Here is a 12,566-nt window from a genome sequence, read left to right as displayed (position 1 = left end):
TGCAAGTCGCCTCAAGTCGCCCCAAAAGAAGTACAGGAACCTTTTTCTAAGTCGGAGCGACGGAACGGTTCCATTGTACAGAACGGGAGGCGACTTGTCAGGCCACTAGGTAGCCTGACAAGTCGCCCCCGTGTGAACCGGCACTGACATCATCATTACCCACAGCTGCTGGAGAGTGCCACAAAACAGTTATATAGTGCACGTGGCTGGTGAAGAGTGACAAACTGTCACACCGGGCTATTGGACAGTACCAAAGGGACACAAAAGTATTACAACTTCACACCTGGCTACTGGAGAGCACCAGACTAATACATAGCCACTCTCAGCTGTGTAGAGCAGCACACAATTATATATGGCTCTTGGATTGCACCACACCATAAACACTGCCACTTATGGCTGCTGGAATTGATCAATACCAGCAACCTTCAAAGAACCATCAGATCGCTTTTAGTTTAGGGGTGAGAGGCAATAAAACCCAAATTCATTATGCACTGCTCAGCGAAAACCTACAAACTTTTTATAAATGACTAATGGAAAAGCCATAAAATTGTTATTCATCTGGCAGTGAAACAGAGAGTGACATTAAGTTGGGAAAAGGCCGGGTAACAGCTGCCTGGCATAAGAAAAGATGTGAACACATTTCACTGTACAGTAACATTCCATTAGCCCCATATAAAAGTCACTGTCATGCCAAGTATGCAATTTTTTTTTTTTGGACACTTGCAAACACAAGACCACTTGCGCTCAATGAGGAATGTCAGTCTCTGAATCATGACACTGCAGCTTTGTGTAATAATGTGAAAACCACAAATTCCCAGATCTAATCTAATTTTATTCTGATGCATTCACCCAGTAAACTATTTGGAAATTCTAGGTAATGAATACTGAGCATGTTATATGTATGGACACAATTACCTTTACCCATCTAGTTTATTTCATCCTTTAGTAAATTGGACCTATGACCCTTAGCTGCTGAGTAGTAGAACAGCAATACAAATCACATACCAAACATTTTCAAAGTCGCTCTATTGCTAAATTAAAAACAGAACCCTATAAATTTACTTCTCCAAACTAGTTTTTTTGCCCAAACAAAAGCTGGAGGAGTGTCTTCTGGATAGGGGTTATTAATTATAATATATATATTATTATCATATTACATTTTTAAATGGGTCAGGTTAACCCCCCCCCACCCCCCAGTAGCTGCCTGACCACTGAAGACATTCTGAATATACAAAGCCCTGTCTGACAGAATCATTCATCACAGTTGAGGCAACTCGGCTGATAAACCGCATACTCCAATGTGGCTACTTCCTGTATATCTGTACTTTCTTTTTATACCATATATCAGGGATAGGCAACCTTGGCCCTCCAGCTGCGGTGAAACTACAAATCCCATCATGCCTCTGCCTCTAGGAGTCATGCCTGTGATTGTTAGGGTCCTGCAATGTCTCATGGGACTTGTAGTTTCAAAACAGCTGGAGGGCCGAGGTTGCCTACCCCTGCCATATATGAAGATGTATAACCTATAATTAGGTTTGCGTTGTCATGATTTGTACCTCGGATGGACTGGTCTGGTTGTTGGATTGAGTAATAAACAGATTCAAGGCTTCTAATATGGCGAGACCTTCCAATTAATTCTTTTTGAGCATTTGCATTAGTGGAGTACGACTACAGGGAACAGGTTACTGTCATGGGTGGTGATGTGGGAATAGCAGCCTGCAGCAGAGTATCTACTACTTTCTTATGTACTTCTGTACAGTTAAATGTACGATAAATATTTGTACTCATATAATACATTGCCTTATTTATTGAAATAGAAAATAACAATTAAAAAAAAACTAAAGAGGACGATACTATCCCCCACCCCCACCCTGTTGCACATTTCACTGATCTCTGAGAAAGTGAAGAGAAAACCGCTGGCCGAATGTACAATCTCCTGTAATAGGAGAATAATATAATAGTAGAGGCTGAAAGAGAAAAAACTGTCCGAACCAAACAGGCACGGTTTTGGTTTTTACTCCTCTCTCACATGACATACTGACATCTGCCTACATTTAGTCATTGCATACAGTCTCTTACCTTAACTAGCCTCCCTGGCTGCAGAAATGGCAGGCAATACTTGGGTTTGTGAATGTATTCTTCAATCTCCTTGCCAAGTTTGGCAAGCTGCTGACGAATTTTGTAGTATGTGACAACACTCTCTTCATTGGGGATCTGTATACCATTGTACTGCTCCTCTAATGTCTTCACCTCTGTAAATGAAAAAGAATGATCATAGATTTAGATGCCATTGTTCATACTACACAGGAAAATTGTGGTGTATTTTTTTGCAAGTAAACACTTTTTGTTACATTTGACAGAGTTAAAGAGGTTGTAAACCCTGGGGGAAACAAAAAAAAGAAAAACCTGCAAGACAAAAAGGCATACATGAGCTAGTATGCATTGCATACTAGCTCATTATGAAATACTTACCTTAGAACAAAGCCCTCCAGCAGCGCCCACACACCACTGAGAGTGCTGGCATCTTCCCTGGTGTTTAACGGGTTCGCAGGCTCCGGCGCTGTGAGTGGCCGGAGCCACGATGACGTCAATCCCGCACATGCACGCGGGATCCACAGGGCACGACACAGGGCTCTGAAGAAACAGCATGGGCAGCCGTTCCTTCAGAGCGCATGTGCCAATGATGCCGGCGGCGTATACAATAAATATCTCCTAAACACTGCAAGTTTAGGAGATATTTACAGTACCTATAGGTAAGTGTTATTATAAGCTTACCTATAGGTACAAACAAAGCAGGGAGGTTTATTTCCTCTTTAATGTTGACAAGACTTTACTTTCATTACAGTAGTTCATGTACAGAGTATAGGCCGTTTCTACACCTATCTACTAGGACGTAAAATCAAAGTCGAGCACAAAGGGGATGCAGAAGACACTGGCATAGCGAACAGAGTTTAAAAAGAAAATTAAGCGAGAATCCCTCAAAAAATATCCCCGACTGCTCATATTTATCGTTATCAATTACACAAAAAGAAAATAGGAAGGAAGTGGGCCAAAAACTCAGAAGTATCATGTGGGAAGGAAGCCTTATGTACTTGATAAGGATTTAACAGCTGGGACAAAATGCTTTCCTTCTTGTAGTTTATGCAGGACAAAGATAATGCTGAGGGCATCCTGTGCTAGGACAAAAAAAAATAAAAAAAAAATAAAAAAGCAAGCTCCTCTGTACTCCTACTGGAGTCTGTAGGCTACTTGAAGGGGGCCAATCAGCCCAGAAAAGGCAGTAATGACCAAACACATTGGCAGTCAACAGGGTAGAGAAGGTACTGGCATACTTTTTTTTTTTACCAATCTCAGTCAGAAAAGGCTGGCAGAGGTCATCCAGGATCTTTGATAATTATTATGATTATACAGGATTTATATAGCACAATTTGCGCAGCACTTTACAACATGAGGGCAGACAGTACAATTACAATACAATACAGGAGGAATCAAAGGGCCCTGCTCGTTAGAGCTTACAATCTAAGAGGGAGGGTCAAGTAATACAAAAGGGTAAAAACTGTGGGGGATGAGCAGATGGAAGAAAATGAAAGTACAGTTAGGTGGAGGCAGAATAGGCTTCTCTGAAGAGAATAGTTTTCCGTGATCGCTTAAAAGTGAAAAAATTTGGAGAGAGTCTGACAGATTGGGGAAGGAAATTCCAGAGGATGGGAGAGGCTCAGTAGAAGTACTGGGAGGCGAGTATGGGAGAGGCTCGGGAGAAGTCCTGGAGACGAGTATGGGAGAAGGTGATGAGGGAGCTAGAGAGCAGGAGGTCTTGGGAAGAAGAAAGAGGATGATGGTATTGCTGGGGACAGAGCTTTGGATGGCTTTGTACGTTTTTGTTAGTATTTTGAATTAAATTAGTTGGGCGAGTGGCAGCCAATGGAGGGATTGGTAGAGAGGGGTAGCAGAGATTGAACGGTTTGTAAGGTGGATGAGTCTGGCAAGAGCATTTATGATGGACTGAAGGGGGAATAGCCTATTTAAAAGGTAAGCCAATGAGGAGAGAGTTGCAGTAGTCGAGGGGAGAGAGAACCAGGGAGTGAATCAGGAGCTTTGTAGTTTCATTAGTTAGGATTTGTAGTTTCGTTAGTTAGGAAGGGACGTAGTTTAGAGATGTTGCGGAAGTTGAGGCGGCAAGCTTTGGAAAGGATTGGATGTGGGGCTAAAAGGAGAGTTCAGAGTTCAGGATAACACCTAACACCCTGGCATGTGGGGATGGGTGGATGGTTGTGCCATTGCTCTAGACAGAGAAGTCAGGGGAAGAGGCATGTGGGAGAGGAAATATTATGAGCTCAGTTTTAGAGAAGTTGAGTTTGAGGAAGTGGTGTGACATCCAGACAGTTGGTCTGTTAGTTAGTGATGCGTGAGGAGACTGATGGAGGGGTGGAGAGATAGATTTGCGTGTCATCAGCATATAAAATGATATTGGAAGCCATGTGAGACTATCAGCAGACCCAGGGAGGAGGCGTACATTGAAAATAGGAGAGGTCCAAGAACAGAACCTTGGGGGACCACAATGGAGAAAGGGAGAGGAGGAAGTACAATTGTAAGTGACACTGAAGGTGCGGTGGGATAGGTAGGATGAGAGCCAGTGAAGAGCAAAGACACGGAGATTGAGGGAGTAAAGTTTGAGAAGGAGGGGGTGGTCAACCGTATCAAAGCCAGCTGAAAGGTCCAGAAGTTGGAGTACAGAATAGTGTCCGTTGGTTTTTGCTGTTAGTAAGTCATTTGTGAGTTTTAGAAGAGCAGTTTCTGTGGAGTGTTGAGGGCAAAATCCAGACTGAAGGGGATGAAGAAAGTTATTCTTAATGGAATGGTCACTCAGTTGTAGACCAAGCGCTCAAGGAGTTTAGAAGAAAAAGGCGTAGATCAACCTTTTTCAACCTGGAGGAATCCTTTAAATAGTTTTCTGTTCTCAGGGAACCCCTGCTAAAAGTTACGATGACTACAACTCAATACATTAGTGTGATGGTCAGTGGGAAGAATGCTTCCTACACTTGTGGTCATTGGGAAGCATTACCCCCTTACAGATAGCTAAAAAGATCAATGTTGTCAGTTGGAACTTATCTGAGAGAGTCAGAAATTGCTTATTGCTCTAAGACCCCTAGCAACCTCAGGAGGAACCCTAATGTTCCGTGGAATCCTGGTTGAGAAACCCTGGTGTAGATTGTTAAGATTGGTAGGGTCCAAGGACAGCTTTTTACGTATGGGGATGACCAATGCATGTTTTAGAGCATTGGGGAAGATGCTGGGAGAAGGATAGATTGAAGATGTGGGATAGAGAGCGTAGAATAGAGTAAGAGGGTGGCTGTAGCATTAAAGAATAGGGTCCAGGGGACAGGTGGGCATTAGAAGTGAGTTTAGCAATTTCATCTATAGTAGCAGGTTTGAATAAGGGGAGTGTCAATTGGACCTGTTGACATGGGGGTGTTAAGTGGATGTATAATGTGTTTTTTTTTTTCTCTAAAATACAAACAAGACTTTACAATCACTTTAACGCACTCCATGGTCCACAGATTTACCCACTCAGGACACCTAGTCCCCCAAAGCCATTCCTCTTTGCAGGTCGTGTGGCCACCATTTGCCAACATCATATACTAGATAATCTCCATTAAAAGGAGTAAGACAGGATAGACTGAAGACAACTTACTATCAGCTACTGCTGGTATAGCCCGGTAATGCTGGAACTGGTAGAAGGATTTCTCCAACATGTACTCAGGGTTAATTTCTTCCACTCGCAGGAGGTTCAGCACCATGTTGTAGGTGAGATGGAAAGCACTGTTCAGAGGATCAGCTGATCCCTAGGGAGACAAGAGGAGGGATGATCAGACGAAGTAAGAACATAATAGGTTCATAAAACAGCTAGCCACAGCTTAAAATCAAAACACAAGGTGGTCAATTTAGGCATTGTTCACAATATCCAATACTAGGGCCAGTTATAGACAAAGTTATGATGCCACCTGAACCAGAGTTTATCTGAGTGGCCCTTTTCTCTAACCTCCTTATGCCACTAGGATGTTATGATTAAGTTGCAACAAAAGACAACCTCTAAATAAATGGAAAATTAGGATTTGTGGGTTACTTATGCTTACTTAGGTTATGCTGCCACCATGAGGTTAATAGACAATGGCCAAAAAAAGTCCGGAAACCCCACCCAAGAAGTACATACTTGTGTTAAAAAGTATCCTGTTCTCGCTGTATTGCTTCCTTCATGTGAAATCCCTGGTGTTCCTGCCAGTTCCCCTGCTTTCCCATTTCAAACTGACCATGCTAGGCATAAGCGTACATCCATCCCAATGTGGTCAGTTTTCTGGCTGTTCTACCAATGGCCAAGACTTGTGCAGACATCCCCCCCTGTATAGTCCTTTTTTAGAAAGATCAGTATACTGCTGTTTCTCCACCCTCACCTCTTATGCAGCTAAGAACTGAGGTCATGTGATCACTTACAAAAACAACACAAAGGGAATCTAAGTTTTTTATTTATACACACAAATATCTTTTGCCTTTCATTTCTATTTAGATGGAATGGGTTGTTTTACAATGTGGTTTACATATACTTTAAGTGTGGAGGCTCCTGCATGGCTGTGCAGGCCTGAGGCATGGTGCCGGATTGCTGAGCCATTCTATGTTTCTGTGCAAACTTTGCAGAAATACCAGGAGCTATGGATGCATATGTTTCTATGCCCGGGTACATGTAAAATGGCAGCCATGAGCAATGACAGCGTGCACCCCTTTCGCACTCCACACAGAAAAAGGTCTATTGCCATCTAGGAGTACAGTTCCTCTTGCCTTTAGCACCCAATCCAGGAGAAATTCTCCTCTACCCCATCATGGGTGTTTAGAGCAAGACAGGAAATACTTATTAGAGACATCACAGGCTCTATGAAGATTTCCTTTCTCACATTTACCCAAGGACATTACCTATGCACACCAACGTAAAATGGAGGCTTAGCTGCCCTGGAAGGGCTTATGCCTGGGCAAGGTTTCATCTCTTTTTTTTTGTATAATTAAGAAACAAAAGGTTAATGGTTTAATCTGCCAAATTATGTGTGGGTTTTAACCAACCATTCCTGCTAGTCAGGTCACTAGGTTTTTCCCTCGTTTAGCATTACTGCCTCCTGGCTCAGCTCAAGTGGACAGTGGTGACGCCTACATGTGTCACCTTTAAGGCTGCACAATGTACAAAGTGGCTGGCTGTACAGATTTACAAATAGGTAGGCTGGCAGGTAGGATGGTAGACATATGTATTGCAACTGTTTTTAACCGTTTGCCTGGTGTCAAGCTTCCATGGTTCACAAATCTTTCCTTCTCTGAATAAGAAGTGAATTTTGGCATTTTTAGCCCTGTACAGACAGGGGATTCTAATAGCATTGGAAACATATCTAAATACAGGAAAGAACACATTGAACTTTTCATCCAGAACCATTTTATTAATAAGTTGCACTCACATAAAAACAGTGTTCTCAGGTATACACGCAGCCTTGATGATTGTGTCAATCAGGGAACTGCAGAGCGGGTACTAGAAATCAGCTGAGCTCCAGTATATATCGCACTACCAGACTAGGATGTTGGACTCCCCCCAGAGCTCAAAACACTCTGTTCCCTAGACCTCTCTCCTTGTGGCCAGCCAAACCTGATCACTGAGTACTAGGTTGGGGCTCTCCCAAAGGGACCCCCAGGCAGGGGAGGAAGGAACCTAAGAGCCATGCTTTTTTTTCCTCTAGCCAGCATACAGAGCGCAAAAATGAAACAACAAAAGTGATCTAAATAAAGTGCATGTGAACAAACACAAAAAAGCGCACTAGGGTGTGTCAAATGGTCCTCTCCAAAAGGAGAAGGGCCCGAACTACATCGACACAAGTTAAAAGAAACCTCATGGCCATGTCAAAACAATGAACCAATCACTGCATTCACAGCCAAAGAAGCCTGCTAAACATTCACACAGAACAATGCGATCACCATGTTTTCCCAAGGAAAGAGAAAATGACACTGCTGTACTTTTAGCACACGGATCATAAAGACCAAATATGAGCAGTACAGTGAAAGGTTTTACATGAATATGGAGCGCGTCTGAAGGCCAGATGCTGCCACTGCAAAAACGCCTCCCACAGCTTGGCATTCCCAATGTTCTTTCCATTAGAGAGAGGAAGCAACAAAAAACAAAGTATTATTATTCCCTGCAGAATAGCTCATGAAATGCTTAGCTCTCAAATAGTCTTCTGGTTTCACAACAGAAAAGTATTTTGCAGTGAACTTATGAAGTTGGGTCAGGAAATTTAAAAAAGGTCACCACATTGAAAAAAAAAAAAAAAAAAAAAAAAAAACATTTGAGAAAAAAGTAATTCTAACATTGTAAGGTGAAGTGAAAAGTTTTCTACAAGCTTTGGGATAATAAAAGTTCAGGATATAGAGACATAGGGCATGTTCACACCTGACCGCACATGATCTGTTGTACTTTGTGTAAGGGCAGTGTGATGCGTTGCTACAATACTTCTCAGTTTACTTTCTTTTTGTAACTTTATTAAAATTTCACAAAATGACGTAATCTAAGGCTCGGTTCACACATGGGCGGCACGACTTGCAGGTCGCCTCAGCGAGGCGACCTGCAAACGACTGCCGGGGCGACTTGCGAGACGACTTCTGCATAGAAGTCTATGCAAGTCGCCCCAAGTCGCCCCCAAAGTAATACAGGAACCTTTTTCTAAGTCGGAGCGACTTGCGTCGCTCCAATTAGAACGGTTCCATAGCACAGAACGGGAGGCGACTTGTCAGGCGACTAGGTCGCCTGACAAGTCGCCCCAGTGTGAACCGAGCCTAACTCTATGCACTGCAGCATGTTGCAACATGATGCGCTGCGTAAAAACGAACCTATTCTGATATTTGTGAGCTACCATTTCAGAACTTTCCTTGTGAAACTGTTACTTGTCTATCATGGTTTCCAAGATCTGACTCAGCACAAGTATAGAGATTTTAAACACTTGCCTACTCATGTGCTGTACGTTTGTTGTTGTTCACACTTTACCACACTCACCACTTTAGCTTGCAGACAGCCGTCAGTTTTGACGAGTCATGTTTCAGACCATCAGTTTACTTTTTATATTTAAATTTTATTTGAAGTGTCAAAAGTGACACTTAATTCATGTCTCCAGGCAGCAGTGAGCTGTGCAGTAACATGCAAGGCCTCTCAGTGGGCTTCAGCAAAAATTCTACCGCAGCTCAGCGATTCGTACCAGGCAGCTGCAATAAGTGTGAACAGGGCAGATAAAATACAATAGTTTTCTTTTTTTTTTTAAATCTTTATTTAATTTTTCAAAATACAAAAACCCACAACAAAGTATCATACATATTCATATTCATAATTACTAAGGGGGAGGGGACACCCGATCAGCAAAGCGGGGCTTCATACCCCCCCTCAACGCCTTCCGGGACTGCCTCTCCCCCCTACACCCCCCCCCTCCCCCCCACCTCCCCTCCCCCCCCCGCAGACACATACCCTCCTCCCTCTTCCTTAATATCACCGCCCCACTCCCCGGCCCTATCTTGACACTATCTCCACATATTTCTCTGTTTTTTTAAAGATCCCCCATGGGTACCATTTCCCTTGATCTCTTTCTTGCCTCCCCTCTGGGGCCTTTTTTTCCTCTATGTGCTCTAATCTATAGATTTCGTCTACCTTCTTAATCCAATCTTTTATCATTGGGGGATCTGTTTCTTGCCATTTCTTTGGGATAACGTTTTTGGCTGCATTGAGTAAAATTGGTGTCAGAGAGGAATTGTATCTCCTCTTCCCTCCATCCTGGCCATGGAACAAACAGGTCCAAGGGTCCTTTTTAATATTTTTCGCTATTATTCCTTCTATCAATCCTATCACTTCCTGCCAGTAGGGTTGAATTTTAGGGCAATCCCACCAGATGTGTGCCATTGTGCCCAGGCCTCCGCACCCTCGCCAACAGCCAGGGGGTTTATCTATTGAGAATTTACTCACCCTAGCTGGGGTCATGTACCACCGGGCTAAGCATTTATAGTTACTCTCCCTTGACTTCATATCCACAGCTGTTGTATATGTGGCCACCAAGATGTTTTTTTCAGTGTCTTCGTCGCATAGTAATCCCAGATCCTCCTCCCATTTTCTAATGAACGGTGGCGAATCCTGTCCACTCCTACCCATCAATATTTTATACACCTTTGAAACCGTCCCCTTTAATTCTTCTCTAAGTGCCAATTTCTCTAATCCCCTATATTTCTCCTCTTCCCTTAAGGGGCCTGGGAGACTAGTAATGAAGTGTTTTAGTTGATTATACCTCCACCCATTTACTGTTAGCCTCTGCCCTTGTGCCTTTAACTCATCCAGTGATTTTAATTCCCCCCTACTTATTATGTGTCTTATTTGTGTATCCTTTTCCGAAATCCAATTTCCTCCTATCTTCCCCATTCCTGGAGGGAAGAACGGGTTATTCTTTAAATAGATTAGTGGTGAATTGTAGCCCCACTCATTTAATTGGTGAATCTGATCCCAAACTTTAAGTGTGTGACGTGTAATATAGTGTGTTTCTGTGCCTAACTCCCTATACTGTGGCGGGTTCCAGATTATCTGGTTCAAAGATACCTTACTTAACCCTATTTCTAGATTTACCCATTTTTTTGTATTGAAACTTTTACCCCACTCCAGTGCCCGTGTTATTACGATCGCTCTATAATAGTTTCTAAAGTCAGGGAGGGCTAACCCCCCACGTGCTTTCTCTCTACATAACACCCCGTGCGCAATTCTCGGTTTCTTTTGGCCCCAAACATATTTATTTATCATCTCTGTTAGTACCCTAAAAAATTCTCGGGGAACTGGGATAGGGAGCATTTGCATTTTGTATAATATTTTCGGTGCAAGAACCATTTTTGCTATATTTATTCGTCCCATCCACGAGGCTGTACCATGGGCTATTCTTTTTATTTCCGTTTTTATTTCGTTTAAAAGGGGTATATAATTTATTTTATACAAGTCCCTTCTAGAGCTCGTTAATTTCACTCCTAAATATTTTATGTTGTCCCTCCATGGGAAACGGAAGACCTCGGCTAATCTACTGGCTTCTAGTTTATTTATGTTAATCTTTAGAGCTTCAGATTTTTCTATGTTGATTTTAAAATTTGATAATGCACTATACCGCCCCATAATTGCTAGAAGATTAGGAATTGATATTCTGGGTTTTGATATATAAAATAAAATATCGTCGGCAAATGCCGCTAGTTTGTGCTCTTCCTCCCCTACCACACATCCGCTTATGTCAGGGTGTTTTCTGATTATGCTAAGGAGGGGTTCCAGAGCCAGGACAAAGAGGAGCGGGGACAGCGGACAGCCCTGTCTAGTACCATTTTGCATAATAAAACAGGAGGAGGGAGTGTTATTCACCCTAACAAAAGCTGCAGGGTGGTTGTACAAGATTTTTATTCTTCTTAGCATTGCTGGCCCTACTCCCATTTCCTCCAGTGCACTGAACATAAATCCCCAGTCTACCCTGTCGAACGCTTTTTCGGCGTCAATCGACAGGAGTAGCCCTGGGGATTTGCCGGCTTTAAGTGCCTCCAGTACCAGCAGGGACCGCACCCCGTTGTCTCTTCCCTCTCTTCCGGGTACAAATCCCACCTGGTCCGGATTTACCAGGTGGGGCATTTTCTCTCTCAAGCGGAGAGCCAGGACCTTTGCGTACAATTTGGTGTCTTCATTTAGCAACGCAATCGGCCGGTAACTTGAGCATAGGGTGCGGTCCCTGCCTTCCTTGGGGATCAGTGTCACTGCCGCCAGCAATGCGTCCTTGCACATTTCCTGGTCTCCTAGGCCATTCCACATCTGGCAGAGCCTAGGTACCAGGATTGATTTAAATTTTTTATAGAAATAGGTCGTGAAGCCATCCGGCCCAGGGCTCTTACCCCCTGGGGATTGCTTCAAAGCTCTAAAGACCTCCTCCTCTGAAATTGGTTTTTCTAATTCCAGTGAGTCTATTTGTGACAGAGTGGGGAGGGCAGCTTCTTTAAGAAATTCCTTTACCCTTTTTTCTCTTTTCCCCTCCTGCTCTACCTTTCGCTCAACCGCGTAGAGGGAGGAAAAATATTTTTGAAATTCTTCTGCTATTTCTTTTGTTAAATGTCTCATCTCCCCTTTTTTGTCCTTCACCTTCTCTATATAGTTTTCCAATTTTTTCTTCTTGGTGGTTGCCGCTAAATGTTTCCCTATTTTATTCCCCTGTATATGGTAGTTCCTATTGTTTTTATATATCCTTTTGAGGGCTTCTGTCTCTAATAGGTCTCTTAACTCATCTCTTTTGACTGTTAGTTCCTTTAATACCTCTCTGCCCACCTCCTTGCTTTTTTTATGGGTTTGTTCTAACTTGGCTATTTGTTCTAGCAATTCTTTTTGTTTTTTCGTTCTTTCCCTCTTTTCCCCTGCACCAATTGAAATTAATATCCCTCTAATGTAGGCCTTAAAGGTTTCCCACACAATAGTTGCCGGGACCTCATTGGTCTCATTTATGCGG

The 12,566-nt window shown here is 42.9% G+C and overlaps 1 protein-coding gene across 1 annotated transcript in view; it reads right to left on the bottom strand.

Annotated features, from left to right (window-relative positions):
- MTREX (Mtr4 exosome RNA helicase) overlaps window positions 1-12,566 on the bottom strand; it is a 138,840-nt gene that overhangs the window by 59,605 nt on the left and 66,669 nt on the right. Inside the window, exons 16-17 of the mRNA XM_073622786.1 lie at window positions 5,693-5,843; window positions 2,080-2,252 (exon numbers count right to left, since the gene is read on the bottom strand). Of these exons, the coding sequence (XP_073478887.1) occupies window positions 2,080-2,252; window positions 5,693-5,843 (324 nt within the window). The remainder of the gene's footprint in view (window positions 1-2,079; window positions 2,253-5,692; window positions 5,844-12,566) is intronic.

The sequence above is a fragment of the Aquarana catesbeiana genome, linkage group LG01, assembly GCF_042186555.1.
Source record: "Aquarana catesbeiana isolate 2022-GZ linkage group LG01, ASM4218655v1, whole genome shotgun sequence".
Taxonomy (NCBI): domain Eukaryota; kingdom Metazoa; phylum Chordata; class Amphibia; order Anura; family Ranidae; genus Aquarana; species Aquarana catesbeiana.
The sequence above is the reverse complement of the archived record's forward strand: the minus strand, read 5'-3'. Positions and strand labels throughout refer to the sequence as shown.